This window comes from Cibotium barometz, chromosome 10, assembly GCF_041138505.1.
Source record: "Cibotium barometz isolate CiBa-2024 chromosome 10, ASM4113850v1, whole genome shotgun sequence".
In the NCBI taxonomy this organism is placed as follows: Eukaryota; Viridiplantae; Streptophyta; class Polypodiopsida; order Cyatheales; family Cibotiaceae; genus Cibotium; species Cibotium barometz.
The window spans coordinates 23,238,457-23,258,619 of NC_141055.1; the positions used below are offsets into that span (position 1 = coordinate 23,238,457).

A 20,163-nucleotide genomic window follows, 5' to 3' on the forward strand; every position below is an offset into this window, starting at 1 on the left:
TGTGTACACTGTAATAGTAAACATGGATAGCTCAAATGTCCATAACAGAGTAGAGCGTTGAAATGTCCACCTCTTGTGGTGGTGCCTCCCTATGGCGTAGGAGGTCTCGAATATGGGGACATAATCAAAATCCTTGCGGAAATCCAAAGCTTAGTTACAGAGGTTGCTAGGAGGTGGGCTTAAAAGGGCTTGCTGAGCTATAGAGGGATATCACGGAGAGCCTCCACTCAGAGAGTTAGCTACTACTTCTAGGCATATAGGAGGGTGTTGGGGGTTTTATATAGGGTCAAAGAGGGCTATCGGGAAGAGCCTCCATTCAAAGAGTCAGCTCTACTGCTAGGCATATAGGAGGGTGTTGGGGACAGGTACGGGTAAGGAGAGAACAAAGAGGGGTGGAAAGGACAGGTACGGGTAAGGAGAGAACAAAGAGGGTGTTGGGGACAGGTACGGGTAAGGAGAGAACAAAGAGGGGTGGAAAGGACAATGTACGTGAAAGTACACTAGTCTATGGTTACATGAGCCTATGGAAAGGGTGGTGCCTCTACGCAAGCTAGCAACAATAAACCTGTGTTGCGATTGTGCCCTAGCTGCCTCAATCACAGCCCTCAGAGTAAAGATATGATTTAATATGGAATAATTCCTCCTAAAGTGTTCCTGTCCTAGTGCTCTCAGAGTACCAATCTCTCTTCCTCCAATATAACCCTGTACTACGTAGATCTTGGCCAAGGTATGGCCAATCATGATAGTTCGGTAGTTATTGGGGTCCATAGAGTCTCATCCTTCATGGATAGGAACAATGGTGTTTGTGTTCCAAGAGTGGGAAGACCTTTACACAGCTCTATTGAAAATCTGAGCAAGCATAGGAGCTAAAATGGTGAATCCATGTGCAAAGTTCTCCGTGCGGAATAGGCTGGTGAAGGTGGGCGGGAGATGTGATTTGGGATGTGGGTTGCTGGGGGGGGGATTTGGGTTGTTGTATAGGTGAGGTGTAGAAGTCTCTCATATGAGAGGGTCTGTGATTTTGTGTGCATAGATCTGTCCTATCTCCTTCACGGAGGAGGTGAAGTCGTGTGACTCTGCACTCATACCACCTGTTTTGAGGCTGAGAGCCTACCGGGGGTTTGGTGGTGGAGAGAGAGAGAGAGAGAGAGAGAGAGAGAGAGAGAGAGAGGAATGCTGACTTATTGTGATTTTTGTAAGCTTGCAATGCGTGAAGCCTGCAAATACATAGATGAGAAGCTCTCAATCAAGGTATTTATTTTCCATAAGGTTCTTCATTAGCTATGAAAATTTCTAGGCAATGATAACTGGATAAAATGCTGAAGTGTATTACAGGTTGATAAACTTGGAAAGGATTCTCTCATAAACTGTGCCAAGACCAGCATGTCTTCAAAAATAATTGGCACCGACAGTGACTTCTTTTCAAAAATGGTATTGTGATTCTGATTACCCTCCTTGCATTGTAATTGGGTTTTAAAAGCATACATTCAAAATTTCTTTATTAATAGAGGTTGTTCAGGTTGTAGATGCGGTGCAAGCAGTGAAAACTATAAATGAAAAAGGAGAAACAAAGTATCCTATAAAGGTGGGACAACCTTTTCTTCTATTTCTACTATTTAAGGACTGCTAATATGTGTGTGCGTGCATGCATGCACATATATGCTCTATGCATACATGCCTGTGTGTATGTATGTTTGTATGTGTATTTTGATTGTGTCCCAATCTGACGGCCTGCTGGGTACACAGGCAATTAATATACTTAAGGCACATGGGAAAAGTGCTCGTGATAGCTATCTTTTGAATGGCTATGCACTGAACACGGGACGCGCTGCACAAGGCATGCCCATGAGAGTCTCCCCTGCTCGGATTGCATGTCTGGACGTCAACCTGCAAAAATCTAAGATGCAAATGGGTGTTCAAGTACTTGTTTCTGACCCCAAAGAGCTCGAGAAGATCCGTGAAAGGTAATTATGGGTCACCAACTGGAGTATTTCTTGGTCGAATGTTTTGTGGAAAAATCAGAGGCTTTACACTATATTCCTCTCCCGTGGAAAGGAGAAACGTCACCTGCCCATCCTTCATGGACGGGGGATCTCTGAGCGGGGGAGACGGATGTAAAGATTCTCAGGAAAACACTGCCTTTTATTCATTAGGATCTGGTAAGTCAGTGATCTAAGAAAGTGAATCCTGGCTCTATTTTGCATTCATGTTTTATACAGGGAAGCAGACATAACAAAGGAAAGGATCACGAAGATACTAAAGGCTGGGGCTAATGTAATTCTTACAAGCAAAGGCATAGATGACATGGCTCTGAAGGTCATTCATGCTTTACTTACCCCATGCAATAGTGTGGTACTTTTTCTGATGCATTTCACTGTTAATCTGACGGGCTTTCAACATGATATCAGTACTTTGTAGAAGCTGGAGCTATAGCTGTTCGGCGTGTCAAAAAGGAAGATTTACGCCATGTGGCTAAAGCTACAGGTGCAACTCCGGTGAGTAATGTGTAGCAGAACACCATGTGTGCAAATTGACTTTGGTGGGTGGATAAGGTGGCACCCTTTCTCCTCCTGGATACAGGTTCCGACCCCTCCTCCTCACTCCACAAAGGGGTGAAAACAATAGTGTGTGCTGTACTCCTCACAAAAAAGAAGTTTTGTTTTGTTTATACGCAAGCTGGCATTGGATTTAACGTATTATTTGGTGCTTTCATGGTGTGATGGTGCTTAGGAAGTCGTGGTTTTGCTGAAAGATACGCATAGCTGAAAAGTAGTCCATCCTGTGTATTCTATGTGTGCGTGCTCGTGCACACACATGTTCCCCACATTCTTTGGCCTATACATAGAAGCGTTAGGTGGTGTTATTGATAAATCAGTCTCACACCCTATTTAGATTTGCATGTTTTGTTAGGGGTCATTGACCCTTAACAAAATCAGTTTCACACCCTATTTAGATTTGCACGTTTTGTTAGGAGTCATTGATCCCTCGGTGGCTGCACTGGTAATCACTTTCTGCACCTTGCCACACATCAAGAGATGCCTCCATGTAATGAGAGAGAGCCACCTTTGATTGATTGTGGTGACCTTCAAAAGGTTTTGGCTCTTGAGCTTTCATTTTGCATCCGTGCAGTGTGCCATTAAGGGACTACTGTCATTTATTAGATCTGATGGACAAAAAGAGACGGGAGTTCCAATACTGAATCACCTCTGAACAATAGAAGTTCGGGCTTCTTGTGGCCTCTTAATATCACTCTGTATTTCAATCCTGAAGTGGCTAGCGGCACGGAGACTCTCCGATATTCGGAACAAGAGCCCATTTTGAATAGGCTATGGATCTCTTATTTCTTTTCCCTTGGAATGTGAACCAGAAGGCTCCTGCGGGCATGCCCAAACTTGGGCCTTTTTTTCCTGAAGTAGCTTTATATAGAAGTGAAAACCTCATGCCTACAGAATAACCTTCTCTTTACGATACCACTTGATTCCATGCACACGCATCCCCTCTTGACATCAACAATAGCAGCTCACAAATTAAGAGAGTATAGGTTATATATACAGTTAATTAAAGCCTACCCACCTAAACAGCAGCAATATACATAAGTACCCCCAAAAGAAAGCCAGATACACTAATTACACTTGCCACAAAATAGAAAGCTCAATACTCCAAGCGTACTGAATCTTCAACTGTCTGCAGACAGCTTCCAGAGAAGAACAGGCCACATTTTATGAGAACATATACATGCGCTCACTGTACGGAGATGTTTTCACCGTTATACCCACTTCTCCTTTTGGGTTGTATCAAAGTGGCACCTAAATGTTCTCCATTAGATTCTCCCATTCTGGTACAAGCACCACACAGTCTTGGTCCCTAATCAAGAACAAAACATCTGTTCACATTTTACCCAAGAGTAAGGTATATGCAGTTGAGGTCCAGCCATTAAGAACTCCAAATTAGCTTTACATTGAATTCTGAGCTGATTAGAGTGCATTCCTTGGTTGATATTTTTATAAGATAATATAGAATCCATAGTAGACCAGATCTATTCTATGCGGGAATATTTAACCATACCAAAGAGGATTTTACTCTCCTCTTGAGGACCAAGAGGTTTGCCCAATAGCCAATGAGACCATGTGAGCTTGCAATCAAAAAGATTCATCGCCCATCTATTCCAATAATCCACATACTCATGATGGCAGGACATCCCTAGAATGCATGCCAACTCTGGTTTTGCACCTTGGACATTTCCTAGAGGTCATATTTCTTTTTCCCAATTTGAATCCCAAGGGTAAGGCCCCTAGACTTTTATTTTTGGGGTAGAGAATTTTCCACTCAAACCTCCTTAAACCATTTCAATTTCCAGATTTTATTCATAATTCAAGTAAGCATGTATTTCCCTTTCTTAACCATACTCATGGAAAGGTCCTTTGTGGGAGGTTGGCTAATAGGAGCCCCTCCTACCCACTGCCAGACATCCAGAAGTGTTTACAGAGAGGTTTTGTACATTTTCAAGTACAAATCTCACCAGCTTCAAATGTCCTCTAACCATAGAAAACATCACCTTTATGTGTTGTTCCTCTCTCTAGCCTAGCAAGGGGTCATCCCGTAGATCCCTTAAGTGAGTGATTTGCTTATTGTTCGATCTCCCAGCCTTTTTTGGATCAGCTAAAGCCAAATATAGAAAGTTGAAACACCTAAGCGTTAGATATTAATGCTAAACAAAGTGCTAAGTGGTTGTGTAAACTAGCACTGTAATGTGTGCATTTAAGATATTTAAATAAAGCGGTTCTAGTGTGTGTGAACAACGGCTAGTGTGTGGATTCTCTTGTAGATGAGAACAGCCCCTCAGAAGGATTATGTAATCAATGATGTATGTAGGTGACACGCCATAGCATCTCTCCTTGTTGCATCACCATGCTCACGAGAGTACTCTTCGGTATGAGTATGATGAGATGAATTGTCGTCATGAGCATCACCTGTGTAATGGGAAAATGTCTGCCGGACACTTGGCATCTTGATGTGACACGTGGCATGTGTGGTGGCATTATATGCATGCACCTTGTAAAGGTTGCCTCTCATATAAAGAGGATCAAATCTAATAATCAACCATGCTTGCCCACAACTCCTTGTTGATCCCCTTAATCTCCCAATTAATCTTGTGCTAATCGTGCTAATCTCATCTAAGCTGGTCATCATCTTGTCTGTCCCTCTCTCTCTACTTGTGCCTCTCCTTTTTGCTGTACGGGACCTGCACTAGCTCCTACACTAAGATCACGAGATATGCTGGCTTAGCAGCCAGAGAGTTGCCAGTCCATTCAGTCAGGAGTATTTCTTAAAGAGAAAGCCACATAAGGGAGATCCACAACATCTTAAAGGGGCTAAAGAAGATTTTTTTTTTTCAAGAAAGAGACTTCTATCAAGTATGAAAAAAACATACAAAAATCACGGCTGTAGGCCGGAAAAGAATAGAATCACCCCAATATGTAAGGTGATTTCAACCACTAAGGAGCATCATGATGCCATGAGAGACCTGTGGGACTAGAGGAAAAGAAAATGCTATGGTTCCATTCCCTCATAAATTAACGCGCTTTGCTTGCGCAGAACGAGAGGACCCCTGAATATGAGCCTAAGTAGCCATGAGAGTATGGATGATGTCACCCCATATAGTACTAATGCACTGAGACCCGAAAATCTGGACACCCACAATTTAGCTCTCCAAATCTGCCATGCTGTAATACTGGCAACAAACTGGTGTCAATCCTCTGTCTAGGGGTATATAATTAGAGTGAGGGACATCTTGCAATAAACCATGCTAGGCAATACCTCTACGAATGAAAATAGCAGAGTCTGTACCACTGCCCTCGTAAAAAAGTTGCAGACTGGACTTGGAGAGCCAAGCAACTGCCCCCCAAGTCACGTGCATGGCATGGCCACTCAATTTGCCTATAAGTTGGGCTATAGAAACCATAGTAACATGAAACGTTTCGTCCGTTTCGTCGTTTCGTCGTTTCGAAGGTTTCGTTTCGTTTCGTCTGTATTGGACGAAATGCAAAGGTTTCGAAATGACCTTCCTCTAACAGTTGCATCACTCAACCATGGATGTCATGGATGGGAGTTCTTCGGTGAGGCGGAAACTAAACCATGATAACCATGGTAGCCGCTCCTGCTCCAATGAATTTCGCACCTTCTGGCCTTCGGTCCGTGGTTGGTTTTTTCCCCTTCCTTCATTCTCGTAATGGTCGTCTCTATCGAGAACCCCATCTAGCACATCCACAAAGCGGAAGCGAGAATGTCGGCTTGAGTAACGCAAACATTGGTTATATACACATACCAAATTTATAACATAGCCAACAGAAAGATGAAGATGCATGTTTTGGAACTAGTAGGTATGAAATTCATGATTTTGGGAGTAGGTTTTTTGGTATTTTCAAAATTTGGACAAGAAAAGGAGAGAAAGAGAGGAGGAAATAAACAAGTTGGAGGGAGGTGAGAAGAAAAGGGAAGGAGGTGAGAAGAAAAGGAGAGAAAGTTGGAAGACAAGAAAAGGAGAGAGAGGAGGAGGCAAGCGGAGGGGTGGACCGTGGAGGAGAAGAGAGAAAGAGGAAAAGGGAAGAGGAAGAGGAGGCATGGAGGAGAGGAGTGAAGGAGCGAAAAGGAGGAGTGGACAAGGAGAAGAGGCAGAGCAACATGTTGTAGCCGAGAAGAAGTGTCGGATGCGTCAAGTGGCAAATGGGCAGCAAACAAGGACGGAAATGACGGCAAAAATCGCATTTGCAAAAAAAAAAACCTCCCGCCCATTTTTTTGACCTTACTTTACATTTGGGCGAAACACCATTTCGATGGGCAGGTTTCGTTTTGTTTCAAAACGTTTCGTGCTAGAAACGTTTCGTATCGTTTTGAGAGGGCAAAACGGGTTTTTATGTTACTATGATAGAAACCCAAATTTGTTGTGCAATGCTGCATCCACATAAACAATGCTGTACAGTCTTAGAATCTGCCGCACATCTAGGGCAGGTAGGTACTACACCGAAAACCGATCTCCACTGATTGGTGGGGAGACCACCATGTAAAAATAACCAAAAGAAATGAGAGATATGGCTCCTTTTGTATGAATGCCAAAGCTATGCCAATATCTGTGCTGTATCACTGGAGAGATATCATAACTCTCCAAATAAGGCCTGAGAGTAGGGATCCTATGCATTTGTCGAGTGAGGAGAAGTGTGGCATCCCGGACCGTGAAACTGAAAAAGGGAAGGCTAAAGAAGACTTTGTCTATCCAAGGCATGCCTTTTTATCTTCCTTTTAGGTAAAACCTGGGATTGTTCTGCTATAGGTTTCAGCATGAGAGTCCATTGTTGCTCCTGTAGAAAAAAAAAAAAAACCAACCCCATTTCTTTAGCCACCCTTGCTTTAGCATGGGTCTGGATGCCAATTATCCCCAATCCTCCTGAAGGCTTAGGAATACAAATCTTCTTCTAAGATAGCATTGTGAGGGTTTCATTTGTGCATGATTTCTCCAAAGAAAGACAGGGTAAAACAACTTGAGCCAATGTCTTCTTTTAAAATCAATCAAGGGGCAGAAGAAGTGCAAGTAAGACAGCTGGATGGAATCAACCTCCACCACTCTAGCATTGAAAGGAAGAAAATTCTTTAGTTTGACATCCACCTTAGTTAACACCCAATCTACCAAGTGTTTTTTGGTAATTTCAACCCCCGTTGGACAACCTTGATGTTTGAATACAGAGCCTACATCCCCACCTTGAAATATTGAAACTGTCCTCCTTTGTCAAATTCACAATCTTGGTCTTATACAAATTGCATCTAGGCGTTGATGCCTCAACAAAGCATTTTATTATAGTCAGAGCTCTTCTCATTTTTTCATCATGGGCTTGTGAGAATAGTATGGAGTCATCCGCAAAACATTGGATCACGAGATGCTTGACCCCTTCTAGTTTGAGACCCATAATCTGCCCTTCCTTAGCATCCAGCTCCATAGCTAGAATCAAGGGATGTGTGATGTATGCAAGTAATAAAGGGTCCAAAGGGCACCCTTCCCTAACAAATCTTTTAAGGGAAAACTTTCCAAGCAGTAAACCATTCAAGAGCAAATTGGATTATGCTTCAAGCCAAGGACAAAGATAAGATTTGATATCAAGTTTTCAAAGCCCATCTTGTGAAGTATCTTGCTTAAAAAAGACCAATGGGCTATGTCATATACCTTCTCCAAATACAATTGCAGCTTGACACATTTCTGATTTGAGCGCTACATTTCACTTTGGCTATATAATGATGCATAATTCCCGTGCTGAAATCTGTCATTCCTAATGTCATCCTCTTTCTTTCGACATTTATGAGCATAGTGACACAATAAAAGAAACCATTAATTTGCCTGCCTTGTGGATTCCATGATCCATGATCTCTAGATTTCCCCCTACCTCTAGAAGAGGGTGTTCCATAAGTGTTACGTAGCTATCCTAGCTCTCGATAACTGTTATTGGATGTGTTTTGGTTGTCAAGAAAGAAACAAAATCTGAAATTAATGTCTCTATTTTTCTCTCAGTCCATGTATCTTGATCAAGATTTGTCTTAGGTATGATCTCCAAATACGAGCTTCAGCTTTAAACCTCTCTAGAAACTTCTTTTGTATTACCCAAGAATTGGACCCAGGTGATGCTCTCTCTTAAGGATTGTGATAACCTCTCGTAGGATCATCCCTACAACATAGGCTTAACACAAGATCAGTACAAACAACATAGAAAGGTACAGGAAAACTCACCACTCAACCACATTCTACATTCGTAGATGTCTCCTGAGCCAGGGGCTAAGGCTCATTCCCACAGATCCATGCCTGTTAGCCTTAGCCTTGGCGCCCCATACCACCAGTGCTTGCCCGCATAGGCCCTCGGTAAGACTGTGTGATCCGTTATGTCCATGTCAAGGGTATGACAACTCTTGTTTCAGCCACATACCGACTGTCAAGCCATAATGATAATAACCCATAAATCACTTATATAGTGATTATTGTTGCTATAAATAACCATCGAGTCATAAATAGCCAATATCTATGAATTTAGTAGTCATAGTGAACTCTAGCTATTTGTATTAACTTGCTTTTCTTAATACCAGAGCTCTCTTGATCTTGCTAGATTAGGTCCTAATTCTAAGGATTAGTACTAGGTATGTAACATGCTTTTCCTCCTCGGAGATTTACTTTTAAATGAAGTCGGGGCACTGATGTTTCAAACTAGTCTCTGTCTCCCAAGTTGAGTCTTGCTCCGCCTTCTCTTTCCACTTGATTTTATATTCAAGGATCACCTTATAAAGTCAATATTGAGCTTCGACTCATATGGAACAGAGGGTAAGTCCCAACCTCTACAAGTTTTTGAAGAGTAACAACATTATCCTCATCCCCTAGTTTCTCCTTGAGTCTACTCACATGGAGAACTTGGATGAACTTGCAATTTACGAGGCACTTCTAGTGCATAGGCCACTTTACCAATACTTTTCAGAATCCGGTAAGGTCCATAGTACCTAGGGAATAATTTTCCAACCTTCCTCGTGCGTAATGTCTAAGAACTCTTGTGTACTCTCAGATATACTAGCATTTCCTCCGATAAACTCTCTTTGTCAGTATTTGGGTATTCTCTATGCTTCCGGACGTATGGAAGGGCTCCATAGTGTGGACATGACACGGCATGGAATGGGACTTACATCTATGCCAAGTGTCATGTGGATTGGCACCTCACAGTAGTGGATTGATAGGAGTTCTATGACCAAATAGATCAGAAGGAGAAGCTTCCATGTTTTCTACCAAACAATTTCGAAAGTTTAGTTTTGGATTTGTGTAAATTTTCTTCCTTTAACCAAGAAAACCAAACAAAGTGTTAGCTTTCTTCTCTATTTTTCCAAAATTTCATGCATGAATTTTTGGGAAAATTTTCACATAACTTTCCTAGATTTCGAAGCATGGCAAACCTTTCAATAAATTAACCAAATCCCATGTGTTTCTCATGCACATGCCACAAACCAAATAAAATTTTGAAATATTGACAATACAATTATGCATATACAAATGCATAATTCTTTCCCGCATAAACATAAATAAAAAATATTAAATTCAAATATGTTTGATAGTGGCAAATCACTTGCCTCCATCACACAATTCAACAAAAAATATGTAGGAAAAAATACACATTTTCACCCTCCCATAGAAAAGGTTGAAAGATGTATTTTTGTTGGATATTTATAAATAGTTTGGTTTATTGTTGGGATTTAGTTGGTTTTTTTGACATCAATTTTTTAGAAATTTGAAAAGAAGAAAAAATAGTCTGAAAACTCCGCTGCTTCCCTGGAATTTGAATAGCATCGTGCGTTGGTTTAAAGGAGACAGGAGGTTTGTTGATGACTTCCGGTTTCACACGGAAGGCTGAGAGTTTTCCTCATTTGAGGACCTTGCCTTTGTAAAACTTGAGAGAAGAGGAGCATTTTTTTGTTTTAAAGAGAGAGCCTCTATTAAACAAAATGGAGATTGCTTTGTGCAGGCTAAAACCACGTAAGATATTATATATAAATTAATATTCTTAGGCGGCCAAAGCTTTACACATGTCAAAAGCTTTTAATTAGCATTGAAACTTGGAGCATTTAATGGTTCGCAGATGACACACGTAGCCAGATGGCATCGACCAACAGGTTTGCGCTGAACAGCACATGTTAGGTGTGTGTTAGATACTAACAATTTTGTCAAAACGGTGGTCGACAGCATGGCATTAAGCATTGGTGATGACACACACGCATTGGTTGACGTCAAGGCAAAGAATCAACTGCTGGTGTCTACGATAAAGAAATAGTCGACGTTAGCTAAACGTGCGTTGGCCAAGACGACGACTGAAGCACAAAACAACCACCGCTATTGCCAGCGATGACCACATGCACTAATGCTTGCAAGAGTTAGGTGGTACACAAGCGAAGAGAACAAAGTCAACAAAAGGTTTTGGTCACCGCCAATTAGAGAAACAGGCAAATAAAAATAAAGCTTAAATCTCTGATAACTGGCAAGGTCAAACTATGCCCAATCTTCTTGCCAACTAAGCATATATCATAATGAATACTCATTCTCTCCTCAGATTGGTCATTCTCTCCTCAAATTGGTTACTCGATCAACATTTCTGGTAAAAGGATAACCATTTCTCTCACATACAACTCAAACAAACCTCTACCATTTAGCAGACAAGTACATGAAACACACCAACAGAAGGTTCCACACGTACATAAGGTTCCACTTGTGTGCTCGTCGCCCAAGACCGACTCTTACTGTTTACCATCCTAGAAGCTCGTCCAATGCTCGGAATTGCTACATATCATCATAAGTTCACAAAACAACAAAGGGAAAATATAAGGGTTTGGCTAGTACTCGCCACCCATAGTCACATGAAACGGCCGTTTGAGTCCCTATAAACGCGTTTCTCCGTTTTAAGACCCCATCTGTTTCCATGGCCATTTCTCGTTTCCCAAGTGATATTGTCACAGGAAACGGCCGTTTCCACCCCCAAAACTCATTTCCTTGTTTCCATCCCTCCAACGTTTTCGTTCTTGTTTCTCATTTCTGGTGACTAGGTTTCCACCCAACCTTAGGCTTCAAATCACACGTAGTGGTAAGCATAGTAGTTAGGGGATTGTTTGAAACGGGTTTCCTAAAAGTTTCAAATGCGTTTCAAACGGGTTTCGTAAAATCAGCCCAAAGTTTCCTACAAGTTTCCTACCTATAGGTTTTTGCATGTACAAAATTTCAAATATATACTGTATAGAATATGTAAAAATAATACTAAATGCATAGAATACATGGAAACATCAATTTGAAGCCTACAGTCTTTTAATCACAAATAACAAAAGAGTCGCACAGATTTTGACGTTAGATTTGGGACAAAAAAAAGAGTCAAAAAATTTGCTTGAAAAAAATGCGTTTCCTAGGAAACACGTTTCCTAACTACTATGGTGGTAAGCCACCCACCGAGCTAGGCACCCGCACAACCCTAGCAAGCACGTGTCACAAAGCATATCATGCACCCCTTGCCATCTCGGTTGTCATTGGCACTGCTCACAAGTGGGCTAACCACTAGATCTTCACCCATTTTTATGGCTATGATTGGGCCAGTTACCTTGAAAGTTGATACTGGGGGCTTTGTTTAAAGGTACTATTTTCTCACAAGATACACGTTCTTGCACACTAGCTGACTGTAAGCCTAATTCTTCAGTAGATGTGTTGTCTAAGAGGTTTTTTTGGGGGTCTTTGCTTTATTTTAGTACAAACATATAAAATAATTTTATTGTTGCCATGAATGGAAAATCGCTGGGCATCTCCTGAATCCTGATCTAGTTGTCTTGCAGGTGCTTACATTTGCAGACATGGAAGGAGGTGAGTCCTTTGATCCATCATCTCTTGGAATGGCAGATGAAGTTGTTGAAGATCGTGTGGCTGATGATGATGTTATATTGATCAAAGTAACAAAAAGTTCAAGAGCGGTAAGCTCAACGATCAATAATTTTTGTGCAAGCTCTATTTTCTGCTATCCTCATGCCTTTGCTTTCAAGATATTACTATGAGGGCTAGGTATCTTTTTATCCGGTCATTTTTTCTCTGCATGGGTTTTTTAATGGAACTTTATTGTCCAGAATGTATAAACAAAATTGACAAGAGGAGTAATTAAACAAGATCTGTTAGGAGTGTACCAGCATGGATATTGTAACATACTTCTCAGCAGGGAGCATGAATGAGTTTGAACCTTGAAACCATTTATGTGTGCTTGTTTAAAGTCTGGGTGCTTTTTGAAAGTATGGATACACTATTGACATTCATGAGAGTCTTTTCAGAAAAATGTAGGTATAAGTTTTACAAGTACATATCCATTTTAGTCCTTGTGTGTACTATCTGGATATTGATATCCCAAGTTCATAAATGCTTCTCAAATTGTGTGTGTATATTCACTGATAACATGTAAGTGAAAGCTAGGTGAGCCATACAGTAGCATGCATAAATAGGTGGATTGAAGAAGTGGCATATTGAAATAATGCAATCGTTTAAAAACACCATGCCTATAACATGCCGCTAAGGTTTATGGTTTTCTTATTTTGTGTAGATAGGAGGTCCATGGTTTTGCACACACTGTCTGAAAAAAGGGCTGATTTTTGTAGATGGGGACTCTTTTTCCAATCGATTAGAGAAATCAATCCCCGTCATTCAATTTGTGGGACATTATGTACATCCCACTTGTAGGATTAATCACATCTCTAGGACTAAACATGGGTTGGCATGGTCATTGACATTGTCTGATTTCATTATCTACATTCTTACATGTAGGGTGAGTATGCGAGAGATTCAATTAAGGTGATATATCAACTTCAATTGGCAGTTAACCATGGGCTATCTTCTAACCACTGCTGGTGCAAGAACTTCAAACCTTTATAATTAAATGTTTGTTTTTTTCAGGTTTCTATTATCCTTCGTGGTGCTAATGACTATTTGCTGGATGAGATGGAACGCTCACTGCATGACGCACTCAGTATTGTAAAAAGGACACTGGAGTCAAACACGGTATGGGCCTTATCTCAAATTGTGTTAGATGATTTTGGTTAATGGGCAAGTCTAAGTGGTGGGCTACTTGCCAGATTGTAGCAGGCGGTGGTGCTGTGGAGGCTGCTTTGTCTGTCTATTTGGAAAATTTGGCAACGACATTAGGATCTCGGGAGCAGCTTGCAATCGCCGAATTCGCGGAGGCACTTCTTATAATCCCCAGGGTATGCTTGGCGTCTTAAGCTTTGAATTCCATAACATGTATGTTCACCATGGTTCTCTCAAGATCTAATTTGAAACTTTGAATGCACTACTTTGTTCAGGTTTTGGCTGTTAATGCGGCCAAAGATTCGATAGAGCTTGTAGCTAAGCTCAGGGCATACCACCATAATTCCCAAACCAAAGCCGACAAACAGCACCTTTCTGGGTATGAAGGCTTGTGTTTGAATTTTTTTTACATTCAAAACAGGAACCATAGATTTTTCTGTTTGTTTGAGTCCAGATAATTTTTCTTTGCTTCTTCCTGATAAAAAACTGAGTGTTGATTTGTGAGGTGCAGTACTGGGCTGGATCTTGTGAAAGGAACTGTCAGGAACAATGTGGAGGCGGGAGTGTTGGAGCCAGCAATGAGTAAAGTGAAGATTATTCAGGTTCACGTTGTGTGTGTGCATGTGTGACAGTATTGGTGAGCTCATTATATGCATTGATCATGTTTCTCTTCTTCTGTGACCATGATTTTTTGCATCTTGGCAGTTTGCAACTGAGGCGGCTATTACTATCCTTCGCATTGATGATATGATCAAATTGGACAAGGAAAACCCTCAAAATGAGGATGATTAAGAGGTTTGCCTCCACAAGGAATTTTGTAGACGTGAAGGGGTGTGCAGGAAGTTGAAGATGTAAGTGCTATTTGTTGTTGCCAAGGCAAGCAATATTTTAGAATTGATTAGCTTAGCAAGACATGCAGCTTTTCATGTTTGGCGATTTTACCTCCAAAGCTTCTATAAAAGTGGAAGTCCAAAAGCACAGACCGAAAGGAGACTTAAGGAATGTACACACTTCGTTGAAAATGGGTGACCATATTTTTACCAGTAGTGGAAGATATTCTCCAGAGGGAACTGGGAATTTCCTTGGGAATCACAGCTCTTTCATGTAGTCTTTAGCATGCTCTTTCAGTTGTGTGTTTTGTTCTCATTGAGTCGGCTTTGTGTATCTATGCTCAGAGTTGTCGATATTACATTCGCAATGTTTGAGCTGCTCTTATAGAAGTTTAGATGCAGTGGGGTACTGTGTTTAAGGTGACTACTATATATGGCACTTTGTGGTATAGTGTATGCGGCCTTTGAGTTGCTTCAGATGCAGCGATTGGCCACGTACTTTCTTCGATGCTTGCTGCTGCTTAAACACTTAGCCGGGCATGGCATCACTTGACATGCCCTCTGGATGCTTGCAGAGCTGCTGCATTTGTAGTTGCAGGGAAGCTTGGGACAAAGCCTGACCGCATGCGGAAGAGGCGGGAAGCTTTCTTGAGACTATGGAAGCCTCAAGAAAGATAGAGGTGGTGATCCCACTTGGCATTACAGACCACCACTGTGTTTGTCCCCCCTCTCCCGCACAACCCCCCCCCAAGACACCCCCCCCCCCCCTCCCCTTCTTCCCCCTCCCACATGCCCCCATGTATGAGATAGCCTTCTCCTCACAAAGCAGCCGGACGGAGGAGAAGCGTCTCTTCCCCTTTTGATCATTTGATTCCCGCCCTTAAATGAGGCGAGTTTGTATTTAGCCCTTCGTGGTTGTATCTAGCCCTTTGTGGCTGTTTTTTCATTAACTAATAGAAGGATCGTAGGAAAAAAAGGGGCAGAATTTAGCTTCCCCCACTGACCGTAGAGGTTGTGAATGATATCAAGCCATATGCTTGTGATGGACTCAGCCGGCGGAGTGTGGGTGCTCTCCATGGCCTTGGCGCATCTAGCTCGCCAAATGTGCCAGACTGCTATGCTACTGCAAATCTCCCATCTCTGGCATGAGCCTGGTCGCTAGTCGCCTGTAGGTGGGGCTGTGATTGGTACTGCTGCAATACGATGGTGAAAGACCTAAAGGGCTAGCCCTCCCCCATCCTGCTCATAAGCCCTGACCACTCTAGTCTCTGTGCCCCAAGCAACAGTGCCCCATGTAATGATCCGGCTTGGTGCCTTGTCCATAGTGAAGATGCGAAGAATCCGTTGCCAAATTTGCTGAGCCTTCGGGCAATCCCAAAGACAATGTCGTTGAGACTCCTGAGGGTGGCCGTACCGTGGGCAAGCTGTTGGCCGACTTCCAACAGCTAGCCAAGACCGACCGCTAGACTCCTGTGTGCCATCAGCCAAGGAAAGAGGGTGATCTTTCTAGGCTGAAAGCGGTCCCAAAGCCTCTTCCAGAAATCTGAAAGGAAGTGTTGTGAGAGGCCGTGTGACGACCAATGTGTTGTTGTTGTCGGTGTGCCATCTATCTCTGGCATCTTGATCTTGCGGCCTAGCCACGCTGTGCATGCAAAAAAGGGGGCATCCAGAGTCTCCTCCCGATCTGCGAGGTAATGCCAAGTCCCAAGCGCGTGAGAGGTTGGCACTTCCCTATCCATAGCCGCCAAGATCTCTCCCTGGCTACCTTGGGCGGTGCTGGGTCAATGTGCCACTCTCGTGCCCGAAAACCAATCATCCTCACCCTCTGCAAGGTGTAGCCACTGAAATCCTCTAAGGGTAGCTCGGATCTCTCTAGTTTGCCATGGGATCCAATAGAAAAAGTGAGCAGACCATTGCCCTCATTTGCTCCGTGGACTGCCACGAGAATATCATGTCTGGTAAACATGCCTAGCCATACGTGGAGGGGGGGGGGTCGGGTGTGGGATAGGAGTCAGCTCCTCTTGAGGGATAGCTGAGTTGATGTCGACGTTGAGCCTATCTCTACCCTAGACCCCTGTCAGACCTCTCTCTTGCACCTCCGGGGGTAACTGCTTGTGTGCGATCCAATCTCCTAGAGACCTGGTTGGTCCCATGCTCAAGGCGCCCCATGATACATGCTGTCAGGCTCCCAACATGTGGCCATTGGGTAAAGTGATCAAGGGGTTCAGACCAAAGGTTGCCAAAGCCGCTCCTCTGAGGTTGCTGTTGTGATCCGTCTAAGGGCCGGCCTAAGATGATCCCAAGCTCGAAGTAAGTTGGCTGCAAATCTGTTCTCAAAAGCTGGACTAAAACCGCGGGCCCTCATCTTGTAAAAATCCATCTGGTGCTTTGCGGCCAAGGGCCTCCAAGACTCGAGGTGCGGGCTGAAATATGGGCCAATAAGAAATCCTTCCAAGGCTCGCCACCAAGAAGGAAACTCTGAGTCAAGCAGCTCCTCTTGCGTGCGAAGGGGAAGACTCAATCCCTGGAGCCCAGTCTCCTGGACTGAGAGAAAACTACTCATGGCCTTGGCGACGAATAAGAAGAGGTAAGGTGCCAAACGACAACCCTGTTGAATCGAGTGGAAAAGGGGGAATCTGTCAACATGGGCTCCTTGGATGAGAACCTGGTTGTGTGATGCTGAGTAAAGACCTGAGACTCCACGAATCCACTCCATGGGGAATCCCATCCGGCTCATCGTGCCCTTCAGAAAGCTCCTATCCACCCTATCATAAGCTTTCTCAAAGTCTAGGAGTAGCACTATGAGGTTCTGCTGTCGCATCCTGGCCGAAGCTGTTGCCTCCTAGAAGGTGAAATTGTTGTCCAGAATGCTCCGATCCTGAACAAAATCGGCCTGAGTGTTGTGAATCAAATCCGGGAGAAAGGGCTGAAGTCTCTTGCTGATGGCCTTCGCCAAGATCTTATAGGCGGTCTCTAGAAGAGTGATGGGTCTCCATTGCCGGATCGCCAATTTGTCACCCCCCTCCTTGGGGATCAAGTGAATCAAACCCTCTAAGAGCCTCTCTGGCATGACACCTGTGATCATAATCGCATTGAAGGCAGCTCGAAGGCCGCCTTCCATGAGATCCTAGTGACGCAGAAAGAAAGAGGCTGGAAGATTGTCCGCCCTCGGGAATTTGCCTCTGGATAACGCCGTCATCGCCTCCGCCAACTCCCGTGCTGTGAATGGAGTCAGTAAGTGGGACTAAAGAGGGGGGAACCACCTCTCTCGTGTGTCGCTAGACCCTCTCGTGCGCATCCATCACCTGTGGGGATAATGGGGCACCTGTGAGGAGGGAACGGAAGAAATTAGTGGCGATGGCTCTCACATGAGGGAGGTTAGAAACAATAGCTCCATCCTGGCCATGCAGCCTTGCGAATACCATCTCTCCTCCTGTGGGGGCCGGCTATCTCGAAGAAGTCTCCTATATGACTTTGTCCTCAGCTTGGGTCCAGAATGAAGCTCTGGCATGGTATCTGTACTCCACCCTCCTCTCCTCTATGGATCTAATCTCTGTGCAGGTGGCGGCAAGCTGACTCTCAATCCATGGGCTATCTAGGGAACACTCTTGAAGCCGCTGTAAAGAGGCTAGGCCCCTGCTTAGACTCCACTCCTACTCCCGAAATCCCTCCAATCTACTCTGGCTGCCTCCTGCAAGAAACCGCTGATCTCCCCTAGCTAACATCCAGAGTGCGTGTAGCAGAGCCTGAGGTAAAGTCCAGTCCTGTCCAAATCTGCTCTATTTTGCTGCAGATCTTGGAATCTTGAATGAGGCTATCCAGAATCCTAGAGCTCACATGCTTGTCATGCCTCTAGGGGTCCTCAAGGGATAGAATAACCGGGGCATGATGTGAAAAGGAAGTGCCTGCCAAGATACCAATCATGCCCCCACGGTTGCAAGCCCACTCATCAACATAGAACCTGTCAAGTCTAGAAAGGTTGGGGCCGATATCAGCTCCTCCGAGGCAAAGTACTCTGCTCTTGAGACTCTGGCCATACCGCCTCCAAGTTTGTCTTCTCTTGCGTCTGTCATGTTGAAATCGCCACCCATGCACCAAAAGTCAGCTTGGGGAAGGGCTTGTCGAACTGTGCTCCAAAAGAGGGCTCTACCTGCAGCGGCATTCGGGCATAAACATTGAGGAAGCCAACGCTATCCTCTCCAATCAGAATGGTGACCCATTGCACTCGCCAAGTGGGGGGGGCAAGCTATGGCTAGATGACCCATCTGCTTGCAAATGAAACATTGGCCTGGGAGGCCTGAATACTCCACTCACTGAAGGATGGGGTCTCCCCAGAGGCACGGAATAGAAATAACGTGGGGTTTGTCTTCTCTTGCGTCTGTCATGTTGAAATCGCCACCCATGCACCAAAAGTCAGCTTGGGGAAGGGCTTGTCGAACTGTGCTCCAAAAGAGGGCTCTACCTGCAGCGGCATTCGGGCATAAACATTGAGGAAGCCAACGCTATCCTCTCCAATCAGAATGGTGACCCATTGCACTCGCCAAGTGGGGGGGGCAAGCTATGGCTAGATGACCCATCTGCTTGCAAATGAAACATTGGCCTGGGAGGCCTGAATACTCCACTCACTGAAGGATGGGGTCTCCCCAGAGGCACGGAATAGAAATAACGTGGGGCACTGAATCCGGCGAGGCGACACATGCGGAGGGATGGAATCCCGGTTGCCCATGCAAGGGCTGAGGTAGCTCGGGGGGGGGGGGGGGGGGGGGGGGGGGGGGAATTCCATCACTCTCCCAATGGCACCACCAATCACTGGGAGAGGCGGAAGGTATTTCTTTTGTAAGGCCTGGGAAGCAAACTGTCATCGGGAAGCCCGACACGCCAGCTAGTGGGTTAGACGCAGGGTCGAAGCTGTGCTGCCACCTCGCAAAGAAGGCCTCCGCCGTACGCAATGCAAGGGGGCTCAGCTGCATGACTCAGTTTGACGCCTCTGACGAGTCGAACTGCACCTGGTAGTAACCGTGCCCCAAAGGGTGAATGTTTGTGATCTTTGTAGGTGCGCCAATGAAGCTCGCCTGTAGAAGATCCCTGAGTTGTCCGCGCGTGGGATGGTTACCAACAATTTTGCAAACCAGGGTGGAGGCCTCTAGTGCCACAACAGTCGTGGTGAGAGGACTTGAAGGTCCACTTCGGAGAAAGATAAACAAGCGAAGGCGGCCTCTGCCATGGAGTCGTCCTGGTTGGGGGAATAAACCAGAAATAGCTGAGGCTTGTCGAAACTGAAGAAACACCCCAAGGAACCTGACAAAGAACCTGGGGGAGGACGGAGAGGGAGGATAAAAGAAAGCAAGGGAAAAAAAAGGGGGGGGGGAGCGGGAGAGTGAAGGGGGAAGGGACAGGCATAGAGGAAAGGGGGGCGGGCCAGCCACTGGAGGGGGGGAGCGGGGGGGAGTAGCTGGCAGGGGCAGGGGCGCAACTGCACAGGGGGAGGGGGGAGGCGGCAAATGCTGGAAAAGGCAGAGAGGGAGGGGCGCAGGCAGCTCAGGTCCTCTAAAAGAACAGTTGGAATATGCATCAATTTAAGACCATTTTTAATCGTGTGAAGGGTATAAAATTTAAGGATTCAAGTGCCATCACATGTAAGCTCAGATCATTCATGATGATTTTGGTCATAGTTGTCTCGAGCATTCTGATGTCTTGTGCAGTTTGGTTAATTGATGTCAACTG

General features: G+C 44.4%; 1 protein-coding gene across 2 annotated transcripts in view; it reads left to right on the plus strand.

The window, feature by feature from the left end:
* The window catches only part of LOC147634677 (T-complex protein 1 subunit alpha-like), a 63,464-nt gene extending 48,766 nt beyond the window's left edge, over positions 1 to 14,698 (plus strand). For both annotated transcript variants that reach the window (XM_086803816.1, XM_086803817.1), the window contains 12 exons: positions 1,201 to 1,251; positions 1,336 to 1,431; positions 1,520 to 1,585; positions 1,747 to 1,964; positions 2,220 to 2,316; positions 2,409 to 2,495; positions 12,379 to 12,513; positions 13,478 to 13,582; positions 13,657 to 13,785; positions 13,885 to 13,988; positions 14,121 to 14,211; positions 14,315 to 14,698. In XM_086803816.1, the coding sequence (XP_086659942.1) occupies positions 1,201 to 1,251; positions 1,336 to 1,431; positions 1,520 to 1,585; positions 1,747 to 1,964; positions 2,220 to 2,316; positions 2,409 to 2,495; positions 12,379 to 12,513; positions 13,478 to 13,582; positions 13,657 to 13,785; positions 13,885 to 13,988; positions 14,121 to 14,211; positions 14,315 to 14,401 (1,266 nt within the window). In that variant the 3' untranslated portion in view covers positions 14,402 to 14,698. The remainder of the gene's footprint in view (positions 1 to 1,200; positions 1,252 to 1,335; positions 1,432 to 1,519; positions 1,586 to 1,746; positions 1,965 to 2,219; positions 2,317 to 2,408; positions 2,496 to 12,378; positions 12,514 to 13,477; positions 13,583 to 13,656; positions 13,786 to 13,884; positions 13,989 to 14,120; positions 14,212 to 14,314) is intronic.
* Positions 14,699 to 20,163: the final 5,465 nt, after the last annotated feature.